General features: G+C 38.6%; 1 protein-coding gene and 1 long non-coding RNA gene across 3 annotated transcripts in view; one reads left to right on the forward strand and one right to left on the reverse strand.

Moving 5' to 3' along the window:
• Window positions 1-10,022, forward strand: part of LOC126637771 (uncharacterized) — an 87,933-nt gene extending 77,911 nt beyond the window's left edge. The window contains exon 7 of the long non-coding RNA XR_007628427.1: window positions 9,572-10,022. This is a non-coding gene — a long non-coding RNA (uncharacterized LOC126637771). The remainder of the gene's footprint in view (window positions 1-9,571) is intronic.
• On the reverse strand, window positions 5,390-25,744 carry CYLD (CYLD lysine 63 deubiquitinase). Of its 2 annotated transcripts, none has more exons than XM_050311226.1 (16): window positions 25,238-25,744; window positions 23,873-24,040; window positions 22,738-22,843; window positions 21,631-21,723; window positions 20,972-21,088; window positions 19,661-20,040; window positions 18,131-18,296; window positions 17,179-17,320; window positions 16,519-16,641; window positions 15,144-15,235; window positions 14,004-14,070; window positions 12,798-12,930; window positions 12,297-12,405; window positions 11,921-12,039; window positions 11,112-11,328; window positions 5,390-9,774 (listed from the first exon to the last, which is right to left on the reverse strand). In XM_050311226.1, the coding sequence occupies exons 1-16, from the start codon at window positions 25,742-25,744 to the stop codon at window positions 9,590-9,592; spliced, it is 2,724 nt and encodes a 907-aa protein (XP_050167183.1). In that variant the 3' UTR covers window positions 5,390-9,589. The 2 variants fall into 2 exon arrangements, with proteins under 2 accessions (XP_050167183.1, XP_050167182.1); XM_050311225.1 differs by having other exon boundaries at window positions 23,738-24,040.
• Between the last annotated feature and the right edge of the window lie 1,220 nt (window positions 25,745-26,964).

The raw sequence follows: 26,964 nt of genomic DNA on the forward strand, positions 1-26,964 counted from the left end.
TCCTTGCTTTCCTCTTCAATTTAAAGAAAGACAATCCAGTTATCCATCATTGCACAGGGCCTCAGATCACAATCTTTCTGAGGCATGTTCATGGCCCATAACACCACTAAGCCAGCAAGTTTATACATACACAGCTTCAGATGTGCTGCTGCTTAAACAAGGTTAGCCATAGTCTCATTACTAAGATTTACACTGTCAGTTACAGAGATGCCCATCCAATCCTATAACACCAAAATTTATGAGCATCACAGAGAATTTTTTATTGTTAGAGCTGATATACAATGTGTGCCCTTAGTGACACATTTTTAAATAAAATATATTATACTAGTGATTTCTAATGCTTAAAATAAAATAAAATAATAATCAACTTTTAGCTACAGTTTCCGCCTGGTTATTGAGCTGAACTTAATGACTGGCTGAAAAGTATTTGTCAACACAACAGCTGGAGAGCAACACTTTCTTGTGGCTTTATGTCACAGCATATGCCAGCCACTCAGAACATGTGATAATTCAACTGGAGCTGGTACTACAATAGCAGATGGGTTGAAGCATTGTTATTCTCACTCTAGCTCCCAGCCCTTGAGGGATCACTAAATAAAATCAAAGCAGATGGACCATTACAAGCTCATTTGTGTTCACTACAAGCACCTCAACCTCCAGTTGTGATATACTGCACCTTTGTATAAAATGACATGTATGGTAACATGGCCTAATGAAAATAGCATCAGACTTGGCAAGTGAGGAATGAGGCTGGGAAATATGCACAGATCTATTTATCACTGAGTTCTTACCTTGCAGAAACTGTTCATTCCCCAACCCCCAGTGTTTATCATTGTATTTCTCTCCATGTTTATAATTTAATTTCCTCACACTCGTCATAAGAACTAAGAGGTGGCTGTTGGTTCTGGCTGTAGGAGCTTAGCAGGATTCCTGGCCTCTGCAAAGACAGGATGAATGCTACTAACCAAAGGAGTGCAAAACTCATTCCTACCCACTGTTGATAAATATGTTACTCCAGGTGGCCCACACGTGTCAAGGCTCTGACCACCCACTGACACCAATATCTGCAGGGATCAGGACTCCCTGTATGTTTCTTTTCCACAACTCTACCTTTTTGAGCTTATGGGGGACTTAATACAGAAAATCAACTGCTCCACTAAATTCCAGAATTTTTGTCTCTGAGGTCGGAGTCAGCATCTCTGACCTAACTATGGATGTCTCAGGGCATGGGAGGCAATTGCTTCTAAAGGAGGAAAGATATTAAAACTGTCTGTTTATGGAGGGGAATCCTCTGGGGCCTTATGGCTAAGTTACAGTTTGCACTGAAAAATTGGTTCATGCCTTCCTCAGCAACCCAACATAAAGTCAAAGGCACATCTAATGCCCGCTTTAACAACATCTTCTGAGCACCTTGTGCAGCAAAGCACCAACAATGTCACCTGAAGGCTTTTGTCCTACAGTTCCTGCCCTTGCTATTGTGCTCCAGGGAGCTTCGACAAGATAAGTATGGCAGGCAAGCTCTTGCTTCAACTGTGCATTCATTGCTAAATAGCCTATATTGTGAACTTATTGAAGGCTTTGAGAGTTCTGCTTTCTCCAGCATAAAAGAAAAGGTGGGAGTAGATAGCAGTGGGGGAGAGTTAGATGCATGGTTTGTTTTTTTTTTTTTTCCTTCATGAAAGACCCATGTAAGACTACTAACCTTCAGTAAAAGCTTCATAGGTCACCTGACTGCCATAGGTCCCCTCATGTTGCTGGTGGGCTGTAAAGAGCCAGGAAGGTGTAGAACTGTAAAGCCAAAGAAATCATTTCATTAGGGTTGATAAATACAGTTGAACTTCTGTGACTGCAGTATACAAGTCGAAAAACTTGTCCAGCTTCTTCTGCGAAACAGCCTCCTGCTGAGTGTCTGAACTGTATAAAAATGATGAATGGATCAACCAATATTTCTCACCTTACACAGAAACTGCAGGGCAGCTGGACAGTCTCAAGGACAATGCTTCCAGGGAGCACACTGCATGCAGCTCCTGGCCATGTCTGGGCTTGTTTGCTCTTCCTGAGCACTTTCTGTTAAGTGTTGAGTGTAGCGACTCATCCTCAGCTGTGAATTGGTGAAACTCCGCCAGAAGCATGTGCAGGTCAGGTCAGACATCAGCACTGCCTCTTATCTGCTGGCCAGCTTTCCTATCAGCCAAACTAATTTGCTAAGATAATTCTGTTTCCTGCCATCTATTACAATAAATCAACCACTGTAGCTTCATTGAATTCTCTGCCAACTGCTGCCCTTGAAATTCTCAAACAGAATGAGGGGCGGGGAGGGAAACCCGTACTCTTCTAAATATGAGAAAGTTTCAGATAAACAACTTGATATTCTGGGCAATGCTGTGTCTCCTCAGCCCCATGTTAGTGGTGAGCCAGAGTCAGTTCAGATTGGGGCAAAATCAAATGTATCAATTATTCCTTTAAAAACAAACTTTTTGAATAATGTGATCTCAGGTGGTAAAGCCTACATGTGGGTAAACACATACATGGAGAGGTGACACAGAGAGATGGAGAGCATGAGCACACTTCTGGGAAAGAGTCGGAGTAAAATTATAAGGGATCCACTGTTGTGGCTATTGAAGAAAGAAATAAGAGGTTACAATGAAATGATAACTCTCTGACAATTAATTTTGAATAGGAAAAAAATACTGAGGGTAGATGGACATCATTGAAAAAATATGAAGCATTCCCAGCATGCCTACTACAGGAGGAAGAATTTAGGAGCAAAAAGGTATTAAGATCATTCTGCCTCTTCCTTATAGCAATATTAACTACTGAGAGCACCAGTGATATTACAGCCATTTTTAAAATTAGAAGATACACTAATACACTAATATATAAGTTTGTTCAGATTAGGTATTTAATAATGCTGATTTCTTTTTAAAGAGACTTCTATCCCCCATGAAATTTCAGAATTTTTGAATTATCCTGCAGATCATCACCGGTTTTGTAATAGCTCTGCTGGCTAAAACTCAGCTGTGCTGTACCATTTAGGTTACCAAAGAGAGCCAACTCCTCAGCAACATGGTTGGGTTTGTTCAGTCAGTCATTTGGCAGAAGGATGTTTAAAAATAATTGCATATCCCTCCCTGTCTTTAAATATTCAGAGGAAAAGTCACAGAAGAACCGATAATGTAACAATAATAATGAGGCTGAAGAACAGTATTATAGTGTGAACTCATATATCCCTTGGTTTCATTTACATGTTTAGCAGCTGCTTGTTTCTCCATCACAGAAAGATCATCACCTGACTTGTAAGAAGAGAGGGGAAGTCTGTTCACCTTTGGGCAACTAGCTCTGCATTTATTAATAGTTGTTGCCCATCTCATTATACATTTAATTGCTGCATTATAATTTATTTATTCACTGATTTATTGTAATAGATGAGTAGAAACAAAATTACCTTTGCAAATTACTTTGATAGGTGGGAAATTTGCATGGTTCAAAAAAACCCAACATGCAGTGTGGAATGTGAGATGCTACCTAGTGAATAACATCTTCAAACATGAGCACTAGCATAGACAAACTGGTCTCATCACAAAGTGAAGGTAAATCCGGCCAATTTATATACTGTTTAAAAAGAAATTGCTATGTAACATATGTATAATAATCCTTATATTCCCAAATGTCTCTGCTTCATGGAACAGGGAATCAGCTGAAAAATGAAGCAGATGGAAAGAAGAGACTCCTAAAACATTAGAAAGCTAAAGGGAGGTAGTTTGCAGGGCATGTGGTGAAGCCAAGGCTGCCTTGCTGTCAGTGCAGGTGGCAGCTCCTGCCTGCAGGTACAGGCTGTCATTACGTGGGTGGGCAGGGGGTTCAGTCCCACAGCTCCCACCCCACACCAGCCACCAAATGGGGCCACAGAGAGCCAAGCATAACAAGAGATAGAAAATATACATGGAATAATTTCAGATTTCATTTAAATAATACATATAGGGAATAGTTAGAAAAACTCCAATTTTTCCCTTCAATTAATTAATTAAATGATAAAATTGATTAATGACTAACAATAACCGCGGTCAAATTTCTGTATACACAGGTCAATCCATTGCAAAACTTGACTATTAGGGCCACACAATGCAGTATATTTTTTGTTGGCCGTGGTCCTGTGCCGGAGGGAGCAGATTGCTGAGGAAGAGCCCTGGGAGAAGAGGGAGGTGCAGCCACAGCGCCGGGCTCAGCACACGTGCCCGGACCTCTCTCTCTCTCCTCATGAAGCGCCTGAAGGGTGTGACCCTCGCTGTGCTCTTTTCTGTGACGTTTGGTTTTGTGTGAAAGTTTTTGGTGTGAAAAATTGCTGCTGCCAATCGCGCTGTTCACAGTTTTCATCACCTTCCGCTGAGCGCTGCAATTGCCCCAAGATTTCCTCGGCATTTTGCGCCTCCCAGTACTATCTGCTTTAGTCATTCAAACAGGGGTGGGATCCGGCTTTCCACGGTGGGAACTTTGCCCTGTGCCACTGGGACCAGAAACACGGGCAGTGCAGATGTGATGGGACCAGCCTGCCTGGCCTCGGGCTTTGGTGCGCTGTCCGTGGGCTCGAGCACGGGGCAATTCCAGCCCAGCCGAACCTCACTGCTCTGCGCTTGGGCAGGCGCGAAGTGCACACACCTGTGAAAGCCTCACCTGCCCCTAATTGCGCCAGGCCCTAATTGCAAAGCCGGGATGACAGAGCTGGAGACGCGCGGGTCGATCCCGCGGGGCCGCAGCCGGTGCGGGCACTGCCCTCGTGCGGCGGAACGGGGGAACCGCCGGGAACGGGGACCGGCCACGGGAAGGATCGGCTTCAGCTTCTGCAAAGGCAAAGAAGGCAGAATTCCCTTTACCGGCCCTGGCAGGACTTTTTCTCATTCTTATTATTAAACTCAGGAAAATAAAAAATAAAATAATACTTAAAAAAAAAGTTAAACCTAGAAACACTGGATAGTGGTATTTTTGTATATAGAAAATGTACGTAAACCGGGAGCTCTGGATTCAGCACTGATGAAGCTACAGCATTGTCTGAGGAGGATTAGGCTGCTCACTATGGTTAGCAAAGTAGTGTACTAAGCATTTAAAAAATTAAGTCATTTTTTCCCCCGGAAAACTACAGGTAACTATAGCTGCTTTTTGGTGGTTTTCCCTTACAGTATCAGGTACTAACTGTTCAGATAGAAGTCATACTGTTAGACCTGACTGGATACAGTACAATTCCCAAGTTTCCTAGAAATGCTGAAGAGGGACTAACAGAAATGTTTAAACATAAATCCTTCTCAAAGTACGCAAAACAAGTTAGTTCACCACTGCATTCATTTTTTTCATGCAACTCCCAAAACTCCAAGCCCCAAAGAAATGAATAGAGGCATAAGAACAATATTTTTAATTAATATTAATACAGAAAGAGCACATGGTACATTCCTTTCCAGCAGCAACTCATTCAGCTCTACCATTGGGAAAAAAAAAAAAAAAGTTAAGGCTAGTTGAGGGCAACCTGATCCAACGATTTGTTTCCCTAATGCCTTCTTGGACACAGCCTTCATAAGTTTAAGAGACTATTTGTGCACAAAACATGGGATGTTTATTTAGCAAAACATCAAGAACAGATAAAAACATGCTTTGTTACAGTGGTAAAAATACACAAAGCTTTCAAGCTGCTTTTTACACCAGTTCAGTTCAGAAACCACACCGCTCCAGAGTGCAGCACGGTGTGCCTTGGTGTTGCATGGAACAGGCCATCCTCAGGGAGCGTGGTGAGCACGTTCAGCCAGTCAGTGGAGTATAAAGTGCACGAGAAAAATAAGTGCATTGAAATGAACCATTTATGATCAAGAAGAATTCTTGTTACATATAGTACTTGCTGAAAATGGGAATCTCACAGGCTGTTTAGTACAACACAGTACTACAATTCTCAAGAGCACAGAATTGGTATCACAGATATTAGAAAGACCTTTAGTTAACATAGATATCTTTGCATTTTTTTCCTCCAGTTATCTCCCCCACCCAAAGACAAGCATTCTGATGTAACTTACAGTGGGTTTGGAGGGGTAGGGGTTTGATGGTTTTTGTTTGCTTGTTTTAGTAATGTATAAGGCATCACCTTTAACTAAAGACCTTTGCTCCTTACCCTCTGTGTTTAAAATAAGCATTTAGTGGCACAGTGATTTGTTCTGTCTTGAACCCCGAGTTTTAAAAATGTGTAGCAGAGCAGGTGAGTTGTACAGGGGTGCAGGTTTTCTCCCAGTTATGAAAGATTATGTACTATGAAATGTTACATTTTTACAGGCTGTCAGGAACCATTTTGTCTGTATGTTTTCCTATTCACAGCTTAAGGCCATTGTCAGCAGTACTTATGAACCAAACCATGAAGAAATGATCTGAGAGCTATTAATTTTTGGGGACATTCATTATATAAAAAAAAAGGAGAGAGAGAAAAATTGATTGAGAGGTTTCCAAATGCATTAAACAACATAAATGTTGGTGCTTAGTCACTGGAATCTTTGGGCATTACATTTACCACAGCAGATACTTAAAATGCAGGCTTCAAAATAGCTTATTCAATTCCCCTACAAATACATGCTGAAGGCTAAAAAGCTTTCTTCCCCTTGCATATAAGTATGTAAGTTATTTTACAAGTTTCCTTTCACATTGAAATCACTTTTCTGTCTGAATACTTGTTCCTGAGAAAGGAAATAAAATTGGGGTTAGTTTCTGTAACATTTCATTTACATTGCCAGACCACCTTCAATCCAGTGCAGTACATCACACTTTTTAGATTAAAAGAAGACTGTCAAAACTTTTTTTAGTATTATAAAAGACATCTTTGCCCTCTTAACTGGTAAGCAATAAACTAAACCATATACTGTTAACTATTTATCATTTTGCAATAATCTACAGTACAAAATGCAGGCTGCAAAGCACTGCCTGCCTTTCCAAACACAGTATTTGTCACCAAGTGCGCAGTAATGAATGTTCCCTACATGTCCCACAGGAAGAGTTCACACAACTTCTCTTCCCTTGCCAGTGAAAGACCAGAAGACTGGAGGCAAGAAGCCAAACAGTTCATTCACTTCTGGTAATAGAGTATGTATCTTTGCTACAAGATTATTCATCAAGAAAACTTTAACAGGGCTGCCAATTCCATTTCTGTCCTCTGGTCATAGCAGGTCCAAGTCTGTTCTCAAAGTTCTGCCAGGAACAGGTAACTATATGTAATGTGGCTGGGGATGTGGGAAAGATGACACCAGTGGAAGATACATAAAATGAATGCACTGGGAAAAGATGAAAACAAATACAGGGCTAGAGAACAGAACAATGCAGACATTCAAACTGGTCTCATTGGTACACAGGTTTGTGCTTCTGCCTTCGTTTGCTCCTTGTTCAGAGGGGACACTTGCACCTCCTTTTGGGTTGAGTGACAGGGTTGGGCTGGGGAAGGGATCAAACAGGGGCTCAAACCTTGTGGAGAGCGAGTTGAGTCCATTGTATTACTATTGCATTTTTTAACAAGTCCCCTCAGCCTTTGCTTTCCAAACAGCTCTAAAAACATCACTGGAGGGACCTGGAGGCTGTGGCCAATCTTCCTCTTCAATGCAGAGCCAAGGGTGGGCCACCACACCTTCTGCTTGGATGACCTAAGTGGTCTCTAGTTCACGTCAATGAGCACAAGCTGCCAAGCCAAGGCCTGCTCTCTTTACCTACAAGATGCTTCCAGGGCATCTTTGCCAACACATCCCAGCTGCTGTCCCCAAGCATAATGGGATGTACCTGAGGAAGTGCCCATGGACACTAACCAATCCATTGACAGATGGTGAGAGAATCCATCACCTAAAGCTTCGCTGAATTTTTCCAGGAGAGAAAGAGGTCAAGAGCTCAGGGCAGTACTGAAACAAGAGAGTTTTGCCAAGGAGCACAGACTAGATAAACAAGGCAAGGGAACGGGAAAGCCAAGAGACTCATAGAGGCAAAAGCAACAGTTACACTTCTAATAACTTTGTTGCTCTTGAAAGTGAAAAATTAGAGCACACTTCATGCAATAGCTAATGGAACAGATCAACCCCTCAGCAGCCCTTGCTTTACACCGATTAGTCCTTCAAGCAGTTTTCAAATCTCTCTCTAGTGCTGTTCTGTGGTAGTGTCTCCCAAAGAAAGATTACAAGTTTTCCAAGAAAAACAAAGTAACCACATTTTCTACAAGGGATCAGTCTCCATTGCCTTTAAAACAGTGGCTTTTTCAAAGTTTTTCCTCTGTTATATTTTGTTATCTTTCCTTCTATAGACTTGACCCCCAAAGGAAATTTCCATATAAAACATCTGAAGAGTTGAAAATGTACAGTTCATATATATGCAATTTATACAACCAGATGGTACTGTATATATATAGTTGCATGTTTGCTAGTCAGTGTAGACAGAAGTAGCTAAAAGGCAACTAAAACAACATTATTTCATTGCAAACAGGAACCAAGAGACTTTGAAGTACAGTATTTTACATTAACACAGGTTTTGCAGCTTTTCAAGTTAGTTTTCATCAGGTACTTGGTATACAGTAAAATTCTGATCTACCTTTATTTATAGTTTCCTCTTTCCAGGCAGAGATTTTTAATATTCTCTTTTTAATATTAGTAATCCTGAAATGAAGAGTCAGATGTATAACACATTCCCAGCCAGTAGCTTAATGTACTGTAGAAAAGTCAGTTCTGTTTACCAAGGACTAGAATCCACTTCAGTAACATTCCCTGAGGCAATCCACTATTTTATTGTTTTGTCCTGGAATCATTTGTGTATAGTTGCTGTTCTGTTCCAGACTGCTTTGTTTCTTTAAAAATAGACACTTAGAAAAAGACATCTGTTAACTTTCATTGCTAATTTTATATTTCAGCAATTATGCTTCCCCTTAATACCCTCTCTCTCCTCCTGTTTTTCCCCTCCAAAAACTGCAAGTTAACGACACAGCAAGTCTGTGTTCTTGATTTTCACCAGACAGGAATTCAGATTTTTAAATGAATGTTAATTTTTGGAACTGAAAAGAATGTAGCAGATAACAGAACAAAATTAATATGTAACGAACAGTCTAAAATTTATCTTACTAAAACTGAAGTTATTCTCTCTTTGAGAGAAGAATCTGTGACACTAAAAAGATAAAGGGTGGGGAAACGGGGTAGGGGTAGAGAAACACATGAGAATCATCATCCCTGTCCACAGACACACACTGAGCACGCACACTGTGTATCCTTACATTCCCAATGGACTAAGGAGATTTCTCCTGATAGAATTCCACCTTTAACATTTCAAAAAAGCTTGTGTATAATCAATGCACTTAAAGCTTTAAGTTTTAGTAACTTAACTTTGTTTATAAAACAAACACACACAAGCACACTTCCTAGAGTGCAAAATGCTTAAGATACTTCAGTTACAGAACTCCATGTGTAGTTTTTGGGACAGTAAATCGTTTTTGCTGTCATAGTCAACTTCTTCCATTGCCAGCAACGGTTGCATTGAAACTAACCCAGAACGCAGCAAACACAACAGTGACCCCTGACTGTCTCTTCAGTTCCGCAGAGATCCCTGTTCATTTGTACAAACTCATCGTTGGACTTTGATACATGCACATGTAAGCATCACAGAGCAGTCTTCGTGCACATCCTTGGATTTTTCTGGAATCCAGTGAGTGTAATTCTTCTAGAGACATCTTCAGATATTCGCCAACTTCTGGACATGGGGTAACTTGTGGAATGTTGAAGCCATTCTGACCTCCTTTTAAACCATAAGGAAAGAAGGAGAAACGTATTAGGATAGCATCTGCATATATCTGCTCTTTATCATGTACTTTAATTATGACAGCATCACTAGTTCTTGAAAATGCCTTCTAAAAAGCCTAAATATGCCCCTTTGGACATATTTAGGTAATACCTGCAGGGTAAACTTCTATAGAAGGTGCATTGTTCAAGAAATCACAATTAATGTCAGAATATCTTGTAGTGTTTACTAACAAACCACACACACAAGCACCACAAAAACCCAAGGAGAACTTTCGGTTTTCCTTAACACTAAAAATTCTGTATGACTTTGGGAGAGTGACCTGAATACATAATCCATCTCTAATGCTACTGAACTTGTTAATAACACAACTGGTAACAGCTGATGAATTTACAAACCGTGTCTCTACCTGACTTGGAACACTAAGCCAGAGTTTACTCCTGGCCATTTTCCACATAAAAGTGAGTAAATTCAAACAACACAAGTATGGACATCCATCTTGCAGTTCCCAGCAGACATTTTTAAGTTATGAAGAAAAGCTGAAGCAAAATATCTGTGATACAAAAAACCTCTCCCTAAGATCAGCATGATATGTATTCAGCACCTCATGGGATCTAAATTCCAAAAAACAAAGACTTCAGTCATACACATTTCAAACACTGTGAAACAAAGCTTGATTGTCTTATAGTTGGTAATAAGAAAGTGACTTTAATCCTGTAACAGTTTCATTTTCAACAGGAGGCCAAACCACACTAAGGCAAGGGTTCAAGAATTCTTCATGCAAAAATTGTTACTATGAGTCTGACACTTCATCTATTACTGTTTTTCTCAGGCACCAGGATTGAACAGAGTCCTCATTTAAACAGTATCTGTTTAAATAACAGTATCTAAGAGACCACTTGTTTTACTGACATTTGTATTATTACAGGGTAACAATGTTCCACTGATAACTCTAAAGAGATTCAAAGGAATGGCGTAGATGTTGTAATGTGTGACTATTTCTTTTATTCTAAAGATATCTACAGTAAGTTATTTAAGAAAAGGCAATAAAAATATTTTCATACTGTCTGATGATCATGTACATCCATTTAAATATAGACTGAAAATACATTCCTGCAGTTGATTATTTAGGTGAAATCCAGATTAGGCAAATCTCAGCAGCTGCCATGAAATCAATGCGCTGAGGAAAGGCTGGATCAAGATTAGTAGCCCAGCACTGAGTACATCAAGTTAAACGATATTAATATCCCCATAGCTTTAAGAAATAGTCACTGAAATCTAAAACACACTTAAAAAAACTAAGAGAAGGTGAACAGAGTAAATAAAAGATCTACCATCCCGATCTGCCATGCTGTCGAAGAAGAGCCAGGCGGAGTCATCCCTCCCATATTTCACAAAAGCTACGTAGTGGCTGGTTTCGATGCACAGAACTGCAAACAACTCCATCTTCTGGGAGGGGATGCAGCCGTGCCGCCAGTCCCAGTCTGGCAGATCCTTGGGAAGTGACAACGGATTGAATTTATGACTCTGTCTCTTGGGATGAAGATGAACCTACAGTTGAAGTGATATTTCAGAAAAGGAAAAACGCCCCATAAGATTATTTGTTTCAGTGGCAGACAAAGCTAAAAGGAACATTGCTGCTGAACAGAAGATTAATGGCATTAGAAAAGGAACTGCAATAACAGTAGCTGACTAAACATTTCTTCCAATTTTCTCCACCACTGTAGTTCAACGCTGCCCAGAAAATTCAAAGTTAAGGTTAGAAGGGAGGTCAGGTTTAATGCAACAATTTTCTACTACACTCAGACTTGAAAACAAGCCATGATTGACATCTTTATGCAATTACCAAACAGAAACTAAGCAGTTCTATGTCATGAATTTATCAGCTCTAACAAGGGGGTGTGTACATAAATTAGGATTTAAAGCAGACAGTTACTATCTCTCCACTGTGTCCAGTCCTAGATTTGACAGTTGCCATGTTGACAAACACATTGCAGGAGTTCCTGATTTGTCACCAAAGGAGACACTTTACTGGGTGGATGGCAGTGACAGTAGTGCTGATGAAGAAATCTCACTTACCCCTTCCTTTCAGCATAAACCACTCGGGTTAAACCCACAGAGAATAACAAACATAACCACTTACTTGTGTATTGCATGTTTTGCAGAACTGCTTGATTTTCCCAGCAGAAATATCAGTGTCTTCATAACATTCTCTGCACTCATACATAGCGAGCCCTCCACATATACGGCACTGCCTGGGAGCTGCATTTTTAAAAAAAGATATTAAGTCTCCAATTTGGGGAGGCTTTTTGTATTTTGTTTGGGGTTTTTTTAAGACAAGGAGTAGGAAAAGGAAGGAGAAATATTACTTTAAATAGAGAAAAACAATACATTAAAAAAATCTTGGTAAATATTTATTAGAAAAAAAAAACAACATCAAAACTACCAGGAATAGTTACTTTCACTGTTTTAGTCACTCTCAGCAACTCTCATTACATAATGCAATTTTATATACTTACTATCTTCAAGTAAGTCTGTTATATTTAATTCCAAGGATGGAAAAATTTTATTGAACATTTTGAAGTCTTTTCCAAACCGAGGCATCTGGATAATCAGGCAAGAGGGTGCCTAGGTAAAATGTCAAAATATAATGTAATGAGCTTGAGATAAATAATTATCTAAATTTAGAGACATACTTCTACTGTTATAAACGTATTCATGTTATTTAAACTTGCAGTCCATTGTCAGAGATATCTCAAAGTATTAATCCTTAGAACAACCTACTGCTAGTAACTAAGAAGTTTGCTTTCAGTAATTCTTTGCCTAAATCCCTTTGGTCTGTTCAGCCAAAGGAGACATGTCATTAAGTCAGCCTTAAAATATTTTTGTTATGTAGGCATCCTGGACAACCAGCATAGCATTCCCATTTCCAACATGTCCACATGTTTTTACACCAAATCCTACTTTTGTCCCACTGCTGAATGGGCAAATATCTAGGTGTCATCACAGCTGTCACCAACCTCTGCAAACTTCAAGTTGCTGTTGATGAATGACCACTCGAGTAACTGCTGAATTGTTGGGACTCCAACTTTCTCATTTTTGTCCATAAAAATTTGATAGAAGTAACAGTCTTGTACTTTCTGACCTGCTGATCTAAAAACAGATAAAAAAAAAAAGAAAACAGATTCTGAAGCTCTACTGTAACCACTGTACTTTACTAGGATAATAACATCTATGAGAATATAGTTTATAAAACATCCTCTCTGCATTGAAATATATTGTGCTTTAGGAAAAAAAACAAACAAGCAAACCCAAACAAAACACAATTTCTCCCAACAACAAAGTGCCTCAGATGACAGGCAGTCAAGTACTAAGTGTGGACTGATTTTAGGAAAACTTAAAGAAACCAAAGCAGTGTAAAATCCAGTGACAGTGTCAGAGCTCTCATCTCCACAGAGCACCACAGTGGGCACAGATAGACCTCACACAGCACAGTAACAGAATTCCTGAAACGAGGAAAGGACTGAAAAACTACAGAAAATGCTTTGTAACAATGCTGTTACCACAGAATGCAGCAAGGAACCTGAGAATATCAGGTGCCAGCTAACAGGACAACAGCACTGGGCAACAGTCCCCACTTCACTTAAACTCAGCTATGACAGCTGAACCCTGGTAGTGCTACAGCTGAGAATGAATCCATGCATAAATGCCAGCATCTGTTATTTTGATAAAGTAAGAGAACCAAACTTGATCAAGGCAAACAATTGAAATATTTTCATTAGCCTAACAGAAGAAATGCAAATCAGTTTCTACAGCTCACACACCGACTCAGCAATCTGTGCAGCTTGTCCCAGAAAAACGGAGCTGTAAGCTGCAGGCTACATTAAGAATTGCTGCAGGCCCTCTTACAGCAGCCCTTCTCCAGCATAATTAACAGAAAGGCAGTGAGGATCTCAAGACAGCACTAGGACACAGGATCTCTGTCCAGCTCTCATGAAACTACGCTCATGAGCTTGTGCAACAACATCAGTATGGCAAAACCTACCTACCAAAAAAGGGTAGGAAATAGTGTCGAATTAGTCAACATAACTTTACTATATTGAATCCTATTAGCAATTCTCATCACAAGTCGAAGGTGTTTTAAGAGTTGTCTCAGTTTGAAAGGCAGCAGATACTTTGTATCAGCCTCTACAAATGTTTGAATTTAGCAAAGAAAAAAGATTCACCTTATTTTCAACAGTGGTTCAACTCTTAGAATATGGTGAAATAAAATATTCAAAAATTCTTCTGGATCTGGAGGGGAGAAAGAAAAAAAAAAGTTTTGTTAGCGTACAAAACCAGCTGCCTTATTCAAGACTCATTTACAATGAAGGTTTTCAAAATTTTCACAGGAAAAAAACAGTTAAAAAAATCACAGTCAATTTTTATAGCTTTCTTAATACAGTAAGATTATGACAAACTACGAACATTTTCATGGCAACCTTCCGTTTATTCTTTTGGTGTCAAAAGGCTCTAAGAAAAGGTACAGGCTCAACAGGGCAACAAAAGCTTCCCAGTAAAGATCAAAAAGATGCTCTGTCTTTCAGAGGAATCATTTGGCACCACACAACTTTTCTAGGAGAAATAAAAGCTTTCAAAACAGAACAGTGAATCTGCAGAGGAGCAGTCAGGAGCAGTGACAGTAACACATAAAACCCACTCCATACTACAGAGTTCATCTAAACTAGAGACTGAGTTCTCTCATCAAGAATGCAGCCAACAGTAGCTTCCCAGAGGGTCATTCTCCCAACACAGTTTGCTGGTGTATTAACTGCAATAAATACTGGTTTCCAGTGTTCAGTATTTACAAAGAAAGTAGCAGAAACAGCTACATAATATAATTCAAATTAATCACTATATGCAGCAGAAGATCAAAAAGTTGAGAACTGATGTTTTCTAATATGATTTACACATTTTATTTTTTAAAATAAAAAATAACCATTGTAACAATGAAATGTTGGTAGTGAAAAAGTTTATTCCTCATGGACCAAAGGGACATTTTGAAAGAGGACAAAGACCCCAGCCTTATCACAGTCTTCTCCCCTAACTGCTAGAAGGGTGTTACAGAGGCACAGGAAGGCAGTAAAAGAAATCCAGGCAGTGAAAGACTTTTACAGAAATTGTTCAGTCAGGGCTCCTTACATTCTCCAGGAAGCAGAAAAGACCCTTCTACCAGCCAATGGTCACTCAAATTTCTGGTAGAGATCCTGCTACTACAAGAAACTATTTGGGTGTTTTGTTCTGATATAATTACATAGCAAGGTATTTCAGTTCTTTCATATTAGGATTCTGACAAGTCTCAAAGAAAGGAAAACCTCCCCAGTTACCTTTTTCCTCTGAAGTGAATCCTGAGGCAGCCTCCACTTTTTCAAGTATTTTCCTCAGTTTCATTATTTTTGTAGCACATACATATCCATATCTAGGATAAATGGGTTTAATAAGCTATTAGCTAGTTTGTGATTAAGTCAGAGAAGCACAAAAAATCCCACCCTCTTAAATGCTGAAATACAGGTTCATAAATCCTTCTTTAATCGCATACAGTATTTCTTTAAAACTATGTGCTGACTTCTCATATTCAATCTGACTTCCAGATTTCTTAATGCAGGATAAATTTAGTGCAGTGCTCAATGTTCTTTTATAGCCTTTAAGAGCATCTTTAATCATCATCTTACCAGGATAACTGTTTTCTGATTTGTCAGTCAATTACTTTTGATTTGTTTTCACTCTAATTTGCACCATTTAATATATCATTTTCAAAATGTCACATAATAACAGCACTGTGGGATTTGTTAATAAAAACAAATTTCAATATTTGAGCAAAAGATACGGAGCTGTATTGCTGACCTAAGAAGCTGAGGTTTTGAGCATTCAGTATTCTCGTCTGAAGTTTTAAGCATTGTAGAAAGGTAATAACACCTTCTGGTCTTCCCAGCCACCTGAGATTTCTGCTACTTAGTGTGTATCCTGCTATCCTACCCCTAGCACAGAACCCTGGAATGCACCAGGAAAAGTACACACACTCTTACAAGAACAAAGGTTCAGAGGCCAACATTTTATTTCAGGAATCAAAATAAAACTTTTGTGATAAAGCCCACCGCCCACAGAATTTCAGAACCATATTGTTCGCACGTTTAAAAAGAATTAAGCTTAAGAAAAGTAACATTTAATGTAGATTTTTGCTGCATGTCCTTTTCTCATTGTGCCTAAGAAATTACAAAGTTCATTTGAAGTTCCTTTAAAAAAGTTTTGACCACTTTCAGACCACATGTAAAAAGTAATGATATTTTAAAGCCCTGCCAATTCCATTAAATCATGAAACAACCATGTCAGATAACCCACATATTTTTCTTGTCAAGTACAACAGCATTAAAACATGTAAATAAGAATGTTGTGAACGAACTTAACTTTTGTTTATCAATGCTTTTTTATTCATATTTGTATAAATTTTACAATAGTTTTATGCTGATCCTATTTCCAAATAAGAGACTAGTGAAAATATTTTATGACCAAACAATGAATAACTATTTCTATTTAGCCCTGATTGAATTTATCATGAAGAACAAGAAAAAATACTAATAAAATAAATCGAATAGAGTGGCATCAGCAGGCAGCCAGACTGCTCAGATTTGCAATAGGAATGCATACACAGTAGGATCTCTCTAATTTATATTAGATTAGAGACCAGTTCATGTCTTTACTTACATTCTCAGAGGATTCACAATTTCTGTCCGCAACAGCTCTTGAGTCTCACTATAATACTCTACATCATTCATTTCTTTAGGTCTGAGTAACACAGTGTCCAAAACAGAGCTAAAAGAAAACAGGCTACAGAGAAAAAAGGAAAAGGAAGGTTTTTTTACCCTGAAACATATGACCGTTCAGATGTCTGAGCAATGTAAGACAAAGCAAGCAAAGCCACATAAAAATTAAAGAACTAAAATTTCAAAAGCAGTAATTATGGACAGGGGACAACACAGCTGTACTAAACAGCAAAAACCCACTCTAACCATTATGCTTTCTGCAGCGAAGTACAGAACCAGTTGCCCAGGCAGGATTCTACAAATAAGCTATATGGGGTACTTCTCTCCCTCCTTCCACCCCCAGCCTATGCTGTCTTTCATCCTTCAACCATTTACAGGGCAGGGACTCCCTCAGTCAAACTGAGCAGATACAGAAGGGCCAGAGCAGCTGGAACAACATTAGCACAGTAAATGCTGCAGAACTTGCTCCCACTGGAAGAGCACAGTAACATGTCAGGCTGCAGCCATGACATGGGAGCTGCACAGTAACACACAGACAGTCATCCAAACACATGTTCTGCATTTCTAGCATGGGATGCCACTACACAAATTATGAACTTACCAGAATAAGGTGGAGTCTAAGTAACAGGAGTTGTAATGACCCTGGATACCTTTCTTCTTTCCAATCATTGTCTCTAAACCTTCTTTTTCCATTTTTGGAGGAGTGTTTTCTTCTACCACTTCACTTAAGTAACCTCCAAAGGCTGAAATTTTTTTTTTCAAAAGACACTTTAAAGCCTCAAATTTTATTCCCCCTTGAGATTTCCCTATTAAATGTTTTATAGCTAAGTTGCTGCCTTAGTGTAAGCATTCCTTCTCTGGACTAGAATAGCATTTTATTATAGCTGAAACTCAGTGTTCCAGAGAGTGAACGAGGCCTTACATTCCACTGGCAATGCACATTAGAGTGCTTCGGAAAGCCTGCAGCACTGAATTAATTTTATCCAGTAGGAATGAAGTTCTCTTTTCATTACAAATGCCCTGTTCACACTATCTTACAAGTATCAGACACTTTTCTTTGCTGGGTCCCCAGCATGACCCAAGAAACCTAAAATATTTGAAGTTAGGAAAAAAAAAAAGTTTTTCACCACTAACTTCTGCCATATAAAAACATGCTTTTTTATGTTAATATTTAGAAAATATAATTTTATGCTATATAGAAAAATAGTTGCCTTTATTTGTGACAATGCAATCACACATTGCTGGAGTTGCAAATACCATTTTCAGCAAGACTGCTTTTCAACTTCTGAATGTAAAAAACATACAGCATAAAAAATCCCTTTTATGAAATTTCTTTAAATATATGAACATTTTCTTGTTTTAAAGCATCAAAGAGTAATTCACAGAATTGCTGTATTTTGTACAGGCTGATCTTCTATTCATTAATCTCATTTAAGTAACACCTGTACAGATTCTCAAGTGTTCAACACAAAGAACTTATTGCAGGAATAAATGAAACCAAAACCCTGGTCAGTTCCCAGTTGATAAACAAGAAATAAGCAGAAGGTCAGTACCTAGAGAGTTGCAGCGTTCAATCTGGTTGGAAACAGGCTGCAGTGAGGCAAACCTGGAATCTGGCCTGCAGCTTTTGAGCTTAACAAAAAGAGCTTTCTTTGGAGCACAAGTGAAGTATCGAGTTCCTTTAAACGTTCCGTCCGTGCAGCCTGCACATTCATCTTCCTGAAAATTCAAGTGAGAATTCACTATTTTTCTTATTTCTAGAATTCTGCAGTAAGTCATTTGATAAAATATCTATCCACAAGTCGCCCCTCAGGTACTCTCAAACGTGATATACAGTGTTTCTGCATTTTAGTATACAAAGCTTTGACTGAGGTATTGTTTAACTGGATTTGCTGAGGAAATTAGGAGCTGCAGGGTTGGTATTTTTTCATGCTTAAACTTTTATCAGAAGCAGCTTGGGGAGGTGGGAGGGGAGACCCAGACTGGGTTCCTTCTGTAGTTAGAAAGAGTACACATGCAGTACTGAGCACCTTTTACAACTCAGTTAAAATCAGTAAGCATTGGGTAGCGTGAATACTCTGTGTGACTGTGCTGCACGAAAAAAAATGCCTGCTTTGGAACAGACAAAATGCACATCAAGGACAGACAACACAAACCAGGTATGAACAATAACAAGTTATTATCTTTGAGAACATGATTTAAGGTATATTGTCTACTGCTAGGCTTTAATGTAGAAATGCATGAGTGGCAACACTCAACACCCTAAGGTGCAGTCTCAGAACACCTGTGGCAAACTGTGGCTTCCAACTTCATCCAAAACACCCATAAAGATTTTTTGTAACAGCTGGAATTCCAGTCACATTCTAATCTACTTTGCCTGTGTTTTACGTAATGGTACAGTGTTACGTGAAATTTTATTGAACATTATCCCAAAATAAAGAATCCCATCTTCTTAATTGAGTACACATTAATTTAACTGACAGCCAACCACAACCTTGGCAGCAGCTGCCACAAAGAAATGTCAGTGCAGAACAGCAATTCATGTTTGCAGCAACTGAGCTTTTCCAAGGGCCCAGAGAAACACGTAAAGCACGTGGCTGTCAAATCAACCATCACTACTGTCAGTTATCAAAACCAGTGTTATGGCTCTGACAGTCATAACTCTGCCTGTTTGCTGGTATGCAAAAAAACAAACAAAAAAGTGATACTCAATAAAGACTACTACAGCCAGGGCATTTCACACAAATTTGCATTTCAAAAGACCTTTAAATATGGTCAGTTTTTTTCAATTACAATCTCAATAATGTAAGCAAAGGACACTCCTTTAAAGCAAGGAAGTGATCAGTCCCATAAATTCAATGACCCATTGTAACACAATCACATCTCAGAGCCTCTTAACAGGGTAAGGTCTGGGACAGCCACAAAAGTCAGAGCTCATGGAAGAATTTAGCTCTAAGGACATCACATGGAAACCTGTTTGGGCAAATCCCCCCAGACTGGCTGCTTTTGCAACATATACAGGGACCAGCTCTGAGAAACAAAATTAGTAATTAACACTAATATGAACTACAATTTATATTTACCAGTTCCAGTCCAGCCAATACTTCATTTACTCCAGGAGGCTGGCCAATCCAGCGGATTACTCCATAGAAAGGAGGATTTTCTTTAACTTCAGCCAAGGAACCTGCTTCAAGACCATGTGAGTTCCCAACTGGGCTTGCTGCTGATGGACTGTCCTGGTTAGCTGCAGTATTCACGTCACCCATGACTGACTGGACAGATAAAGAGAGAGGACTGTGTCCCATAGTACCATTTGTACTTGTTGCTTTTGTCAAGCTAAAAGGGAGGGAGTGAAATCTGTTTTCTGTAGACACAGAGTTTGTTAAAGGTGGCTGCAGTGGTGGTGAAGAATGCCCAAATCCAGGAGATGAATCAGTAAGTGATTTTGCAGGGTCTTCAGTAGCTGTTAAAATCAAAACCAAGATGTTAGTAAGTGTTGGGGTTTTTTCCCCCATCATAAAAAAGGAAAGACTTGGCTCTCAAACCAATGAAGTGCAACCACATCTGATTTAACAGGTGACTGTACAGGAAGCACTAAGAGCTGGGGAGGGACATTTAGGAAGACATTTGTCACTTGGCAACACTGGAGAAACAGAACTACCTGAGGAGACATTTTTAAGGTTCATGGAATTCAGGGGCTACTGCTGCAATAGTTTCCATTGTAAATTAACATTACTAGTTTAGTCTTTACCCCTTCAGTCACTATGCTAGCCAGCTACACTTTTCTAAAGTTTATGAGCAAAAAAAAAAAAAAAAAATAGGTCTGGAAGCAAATCAAGATACTGATTCTTTAGGCATGTGCACTTATACTTCTAAAAAACTCATAAAGAGATTTTACAGAAATAACTTTTAAAAATACTGAAAAAAACATGTATACTTAGTCAGATTATTTCACCCTCTCCACTTCCAGACTGATTAGCTGGCATGGCAGAATAGTTCCCTTAGATCTGTAACATTAGCTACAAAGACAGTCAAAATACAATTACTCTGTATACTTGGCTATAAGGAATATCTTCATGTCTTCCATCAAGCCTCAGCTTTTATTTTGCCTGCAAGACATATGCATTCCCACAGAGCTGCACATACATTGCCAAGAATGTAATCTCCTACATGCAGAATAAAACCACAGGTCACATTAAGACAGAGAACACTTTCATAGGCGTTTCAAGATGCTTTTTATGATATAGTATGTCTTCCACTAAGACAATACAGTCCAACTGTTTTATATTTAATCTCGTATTTGTTTTATTTGAAGAACATAATACACTCTAGTTTTGTTCTGTGGAGTTTTTTTTAAATAAAGTATATGCCTACATGAAGGCATCTCTCTTTACCTTCATCAATATACCATGGGGGTTTTGTTTTTGTTTGAGGCTGAGAGTCAACTGATGAGCCATTTAATGTGTAGAAGACTTCAGATCTGCTTCTATTTCCAGGTTCAGAGGTAGATCCTGGAAAACAACATACTTTAATGAAGAGATTATTCTCTACTTAGAAAAGGTTACCTACACTCTTATTTCATAGTATAAATTCATTATTACACTTTCAAAAAGACCCAACTGCCTTTGCACAAAGCAAAAATCTCTCCCATCAAGCCTAACACAGTTCTAAGCTTACAAATCTACACCAAAGCAACTTAATCCTCCAAGCTGAAATTTCAAGTCCCCAACCTGCAAAGAAGGCAGAAGACACTTCCCAAGTGCAAATTTTTCATGACTATAAATTATGGATATAAGAAAATATTTGTGATACAGTGTACAGCAGGTAGTACCACAGGTAATTTTTTGGTTTTAAAGCGCTAAAATTTCACAGTAGGCAAACAGATTACTGATCCAATGGCACACAGCTATAACTCCTGCCAACATATAAGCACAGTTACTTTAGTGAAGATCATCTCTGTCAGCATCCAATGCCAGAAAAGACAATACTCTTCCCCAAGCAATAAGAATTTGCAATTCCTACGTAAGTAAAGAAAATCCCTTCCCATACATACCTGTAGCCTTTGGCTTACTGTGATTGAACACACTTTTGTCACCTCTTGAGGTATAGGCAAGCTTGGGAGGTCTCCTGTCCTGTGACACAGTCTCTGAGACATGATATATGAAGAGAGTATTAGCTTCCCTTTGCTACATTTTTACTGTGTTACAGAGAAGTTCAACTCCAAAGGTAACTGAACAAAGGTCTGTCATCATAAGCTTTAAAACTGAGTGGAGTAAAACCTTGCTTGGCACATAACCAACATTTTATGTGTACAGGATTTGCTTCTATCACATCAGCAATTACTTTGCTCTGAAGTCTGCCATTACTTCATGAACACTTCAATGTATGTGCATATTTCCACTACAGGAAACAGACCCATGAAATTCTAAACTTTATTTTCTACCAACACACAACAAATGCTCTTCTCCCAAAAATGGAGTCCCTATGAATTCTTCAGAGAAGAGAGGAAAATTCATGCAAAAATCACACAACTAAACCAGCTACTAGGAGATGAACATAAATCAAATTGAAGAGCAAGGGCAACAGTTACAGACTACACACTCATTAGCACCTGTCTACAGACACAGCCCAAGCAAAAGTTAGTTACTTATAAACTTGCTTTCTTCCGAAAAGGGATCAGGGGACTGTAGTTGTTACAAGTTAACACTATTCCATGAATTACTGCCGTGAATTTTTCCACAGTCTTGCTATGCATTTTAAAGTATTTACCCATAGACTGTACACATAATACTATCGATACCTTTCCAGCACAGAAAGAACAGCTTTCTGATCCAAAGTATTTAAACTCCTGGAGTAAATTTAACAAGTCTATACAAAAGATTCCTGCTACAGACACTCACATATTCACTAATATTATGTAACTCCACAGTTCTGTAAACACTATACTATTTGACAGGAATTTTGTTCAATATTAAAGTTTTTCTACTAGTGAGACTATAATGCAAAGGAGGGGAAAACTGAAGAGAATTATAACACTGAAGGTTAAACTAATTCAAGTGAATTTAGGATACTAACTTTGCAGTATTGCTTTAATCATATAACTGTGCCTAGGTGGAGATATTATCAAAGTCTGCCTTCTGGTTAAGAAAGCTGGGCATACCTGGAATAACATCATTGATATGCAAAAGAAGTGTACTTTCAACACTTGCAAAACTGCACAGCTGTATTCCATTATATCTTCCATCCCAGTTTCCAATCGGATTATCCTAAAAATAGAAAAACATGTTACACGTATCCCAAGAGAAGATTTACATCATGCAGAATGCACACATATGTCTTTAGGAATACAAAAAGTAGGAAAATGAAAGGTTTGACAATGTCTACCTTTCCCTGTAACAAATTTTATATTTAGAACACTCAAACATTACAGTCTTTAAACACAAAAGCAAACTTAAAACCTGCTATTTTGAGAAATATTTCCTACTTTAAAAAGCATTCCTCTACTAAAAACTATTATTGATAAACAAATTAGAACAACTTCAGTGCATTGTTAGGGAAAAGCTACTGCAACCAAGAAAATGGAAGCATCTGTTCTACAAAACCAAAACATAATCTTGAACTACTAAAAATTTGAAAGTTGTCCATTTCAAAAAATTAAAGTTGCTAGAAATATTTTTTAATTACAAGCTTCACATTTTCTTGAAAAATCAAGCTTTGTACTTGAAACTCAATGCTTTTAAGGTAGAATAAAGTCAAGCAAAAAAAACAGTAACATGAAAAAAAGCTTTGAAAAACAGCTAACAAAAGAAAAACACATCCAGCCCACTTTTTTAACAGGCAGAACAAAGCCAGTCTCACAAGACAAACACTCAGCTCTATGACTTCAAGACTGATACCTAACATGGCAAGTAGCTCAGTGGAGGCTCCTCAGAATAACCAGAGTATTTCTCCTGAACTCTTTAGCATCAAATAGGATATCATTTACCTCATGCCAAGAAACAATTACCACCAAGGGGCATCTTTGAACACAAGTGTTTATTTCCCATTTTAGGTCAGCCTCCGCTGAAGTAGCTTGTGGGATAATGTTTCTTCTTCTAATTGCATGTCATTTACTAGCTAACACACATGCAGAAGTTATTAAAGTCAGATTATTTTCTTACCATGTCCACTCCAACAACGTATCCTAAACTTTCGTTTCCTGGTAAGACATCACAGAATATAACTGTCCCATACTCTATACTCTCTCCTATCTTCAGAGAAACCCTGGAGTTGATCTCCAGAGGAGGAAGTTCTACCTGCATTGCGTCAACTGGAGCTGCATAGTCACTTTCCAGTTCATTGTCATCATCTTCCACCAGCTCCAGTTTGTCCAAAGCAACAAAAACCCCACAGTCCTCATCGCATCTGAAAAGCTGCTTGCCTTGGTACTGCCCATCAGTAAAGCCCTGACCGCGACCTTCTTCCTGGGTGTCGGAGGAGGAAGATGGGGGGGGAAAGAAAAGAATAAAAACCAAGTGTATTTTGTGCAAAAGCAGACTACTAAAAAAGCAGTAACATAATCCAGTGTTTTGGACAAATCTTACTAAGAATTTGCCTGGTGAACTGCCTTTATATTGTGAGAATTCTATTGTCAGAATTTGTGACAAATATAAACACTGGCTATCTTAGGAGAATAAAGAGCAAGATGTCATTAGATTAGAGAGTAGCTGCAGGCAGAAGCCTTTTTACTTGGCTTTACATATTTTCTTCAGATGCAAATCTTGCTTCCATCATCAAATTTTTGCCATATCAAGACAAGACTACTTCATACTAGACATAATGCTAAGCATTCAAAAATTCCACTTATACGCCAAATAAAGAAATGATTTTCAGAAGCACTTAGGCCTGATATTCCCTGAGGTTCTCAGTGGGAATTGCAAAGTTTGGGAAAAGTTTAAAGAGTACTTTGAAAAACATACTTCTAATACAGGAGGAGCACTCTCCTGAACCTAATCCTTCAAAAGTTTATGGCTGGCATTAATTTTGCACACAATAGCTACATTCTCTATCTTAACTAGTTGCCATTTGACTTTCAGGGATCCAGAAAAACAGCAACCCTAAAATCCAAGCCTGCATTCATGGACCATATCCTGACACGTTGGGGGAAAAACAAAGTACTCAACAGAAATCTGAAAGTCACATATGCACCACAATGGGAATGTAAATAATTTTGTCTAGAGAAGTTGTAGATGGTCCCTCCCTGAAAGTGTTCAAGGCCAGACTGGATGGGGCTCTGAGCAACATGGTCTAATGGAAGGTGTCCTTGCCCGTGGCAGGGGTTGGAACAAGATGATCTTTAAGGTCTCTTCCAACACAAATCATTCTGTGTTTCTATGAATTAAATTTTTCTAGGCTAGAAGGAGTCAGAGTACATTCAAGTCTTTCTGCCAGCCCAGGCACCTCATCAAGCTTCATTTAACATGTAGAATACAAGGCTGATGTGATATGGCATGTTCATGGGTACTTAATAAACAATACTTATGAAAAGACTGAAGGTAACAATTTTCAGGGGTAACTATGCTTCTAGAAAATAAATTATTATTACTTCCTCTTCACATCGAAGACTTTTAGTTCATCTTACAAAGTATAAATATGATGCTACCCCTTGGCAAAAGACTTACCAGCAACTCTACTCCAAAGTATATCCCTGTGAGGGACCTTTCTTGCATTAAAGGTCCTCTGAAGCGAACAACTCCAGGAAACTTGTCATCTCCTGACCTCAGCTGTACTCTAACAGGGGAGCCAATATCTATTTGGATGCCTTTAGCTAACCTGCTTTTGCTTTTAAACAGACTGTATCTTTCCTCACAGTTAGTAATAGCTAAAAGCAACTCGGCTAGTTTTTCATTTATTTCTATAACATCCTTCTCATCCACAAACAGGATTGCATGAGGTTGTTCCAGAATCTTTAATCCAATCTGCAGTTTCTTGCCTTTACAGGGAATATTTCTGGAGTGTCCCACAGAAGAACGGTCTTGGAAAAACTGCCCGATGCTACCTTTGGGCACCTTCAAGAGCTTTTGGGTCTGCTTGTCTATGACGCTGCATTCCTGGAGAAGCAAGTAGAAGATCCGCTCCTCCCAGTAGGATGAACTTGCTTTTTCTTGACTCCATAAACCCGAATTCATTGTGATTAAAACTTTTAAAAGCTGCACAGAAGTCTCCAAGAAAAATAAGCTCTGGATTTACGCACAGTGGTCTTTCCAAATTCTACTGGAAGGTCCAATCTTTGTCAAACAACAAAAGATTCATTTTGCAAGGAACCAAGTTCAGAGCAGGAAGCCTAGAATAAAAAAAAATAAAAGAAAAAGAGACAATTAAATTGGGGAAGTACAGCTACTCTTAAATAAAACATGATTTAAATCTGTGACCAGACCAACTCCTCCTACAGAGTAATAGTTCAGCAAAATCCAAGCCAGTGACCATAGTCCCAGAACAGCCACAATATTGCTGATCATGGACATACCCATTTACGCATTTCTACTACTTACTGCCTATTTCCTTTCCTTGTCTAGTTCCTTGAAGAAAGAAGCTGTGGAAAAAGTGCAATGAAATGCAGAAAACACATAAAACACACGTAAGGGAAAGGAAAAAGGAAACTTAAGTTCACATGAACAGGAATAAACATCCTTCTCAAATTTACAAACAATATTTTATGGAAGCTTTCCACTAAAAAGATCTTTTCCCGTGCTTAGTGACTACTTATTTCTGACAAAGTGCAATGCATCTGTCATCCTGCATAACATTTTGATTTAGTGAAGCAGAAAATTGTGTTGACGAAATAGAGCAGCAGAAAATGGAAACTTCAGTAACTTATAACAGCCATTTCTTTAAATAAAGAAATGGCCAGTTTCAGTAAGTAACAGACAATGTATGAAAACCAAATTGCACCTACATTGCAACATGCAGTTCTGAGAAAAAAATAAGAAATATGTAATTTTCAGTTAGTAAAATACCCTAGAAATAAACACCTTAGTTAAACATTACCCTAAGATTTATAGCTTACAACCAATAAACTAAAAAAGGACAGTCTGAAAATACTTGATTGAGAATGGCAGCAGGTACAAAAGGAAAATACATACACACATATGGCTACAGTTCCAATCATACTGGATACATGAAGAAAGACCCACGGTACCTCAGCAGGATTTACTCTTCAAAGATGGCAGGAAACGGCAGCATACAAGTTAAAAATATAATCTTTTAAATTTTCCTGTTTTCAATCTGTGATGCCAGTTTGCATTTTGTTAAAGGAGAATCTCAATGATAATTTATGGATTTAACTTCAACAAAGTAAAAGCAAATAATCACTTTTCCTTGTGTCTAAGTAACCTATTCCTCCCCAACT

Source organism: Myiozetetes cayanensis, unplaced genomic scaffold, assembly GCF_022539395.1.
Source record: "Myiozetetes cayanensis isolate MyiCay16 unplaced genomic scaffold, myiCay2020 scf16, whole genome shotgun sequence".
Lineage (NCBI taxonomy): Eukaryota > Metazoa > Chordata > Aves > Passeriformes > Tyrannidae > Myiozetetes > Myiozetetes cayanensis.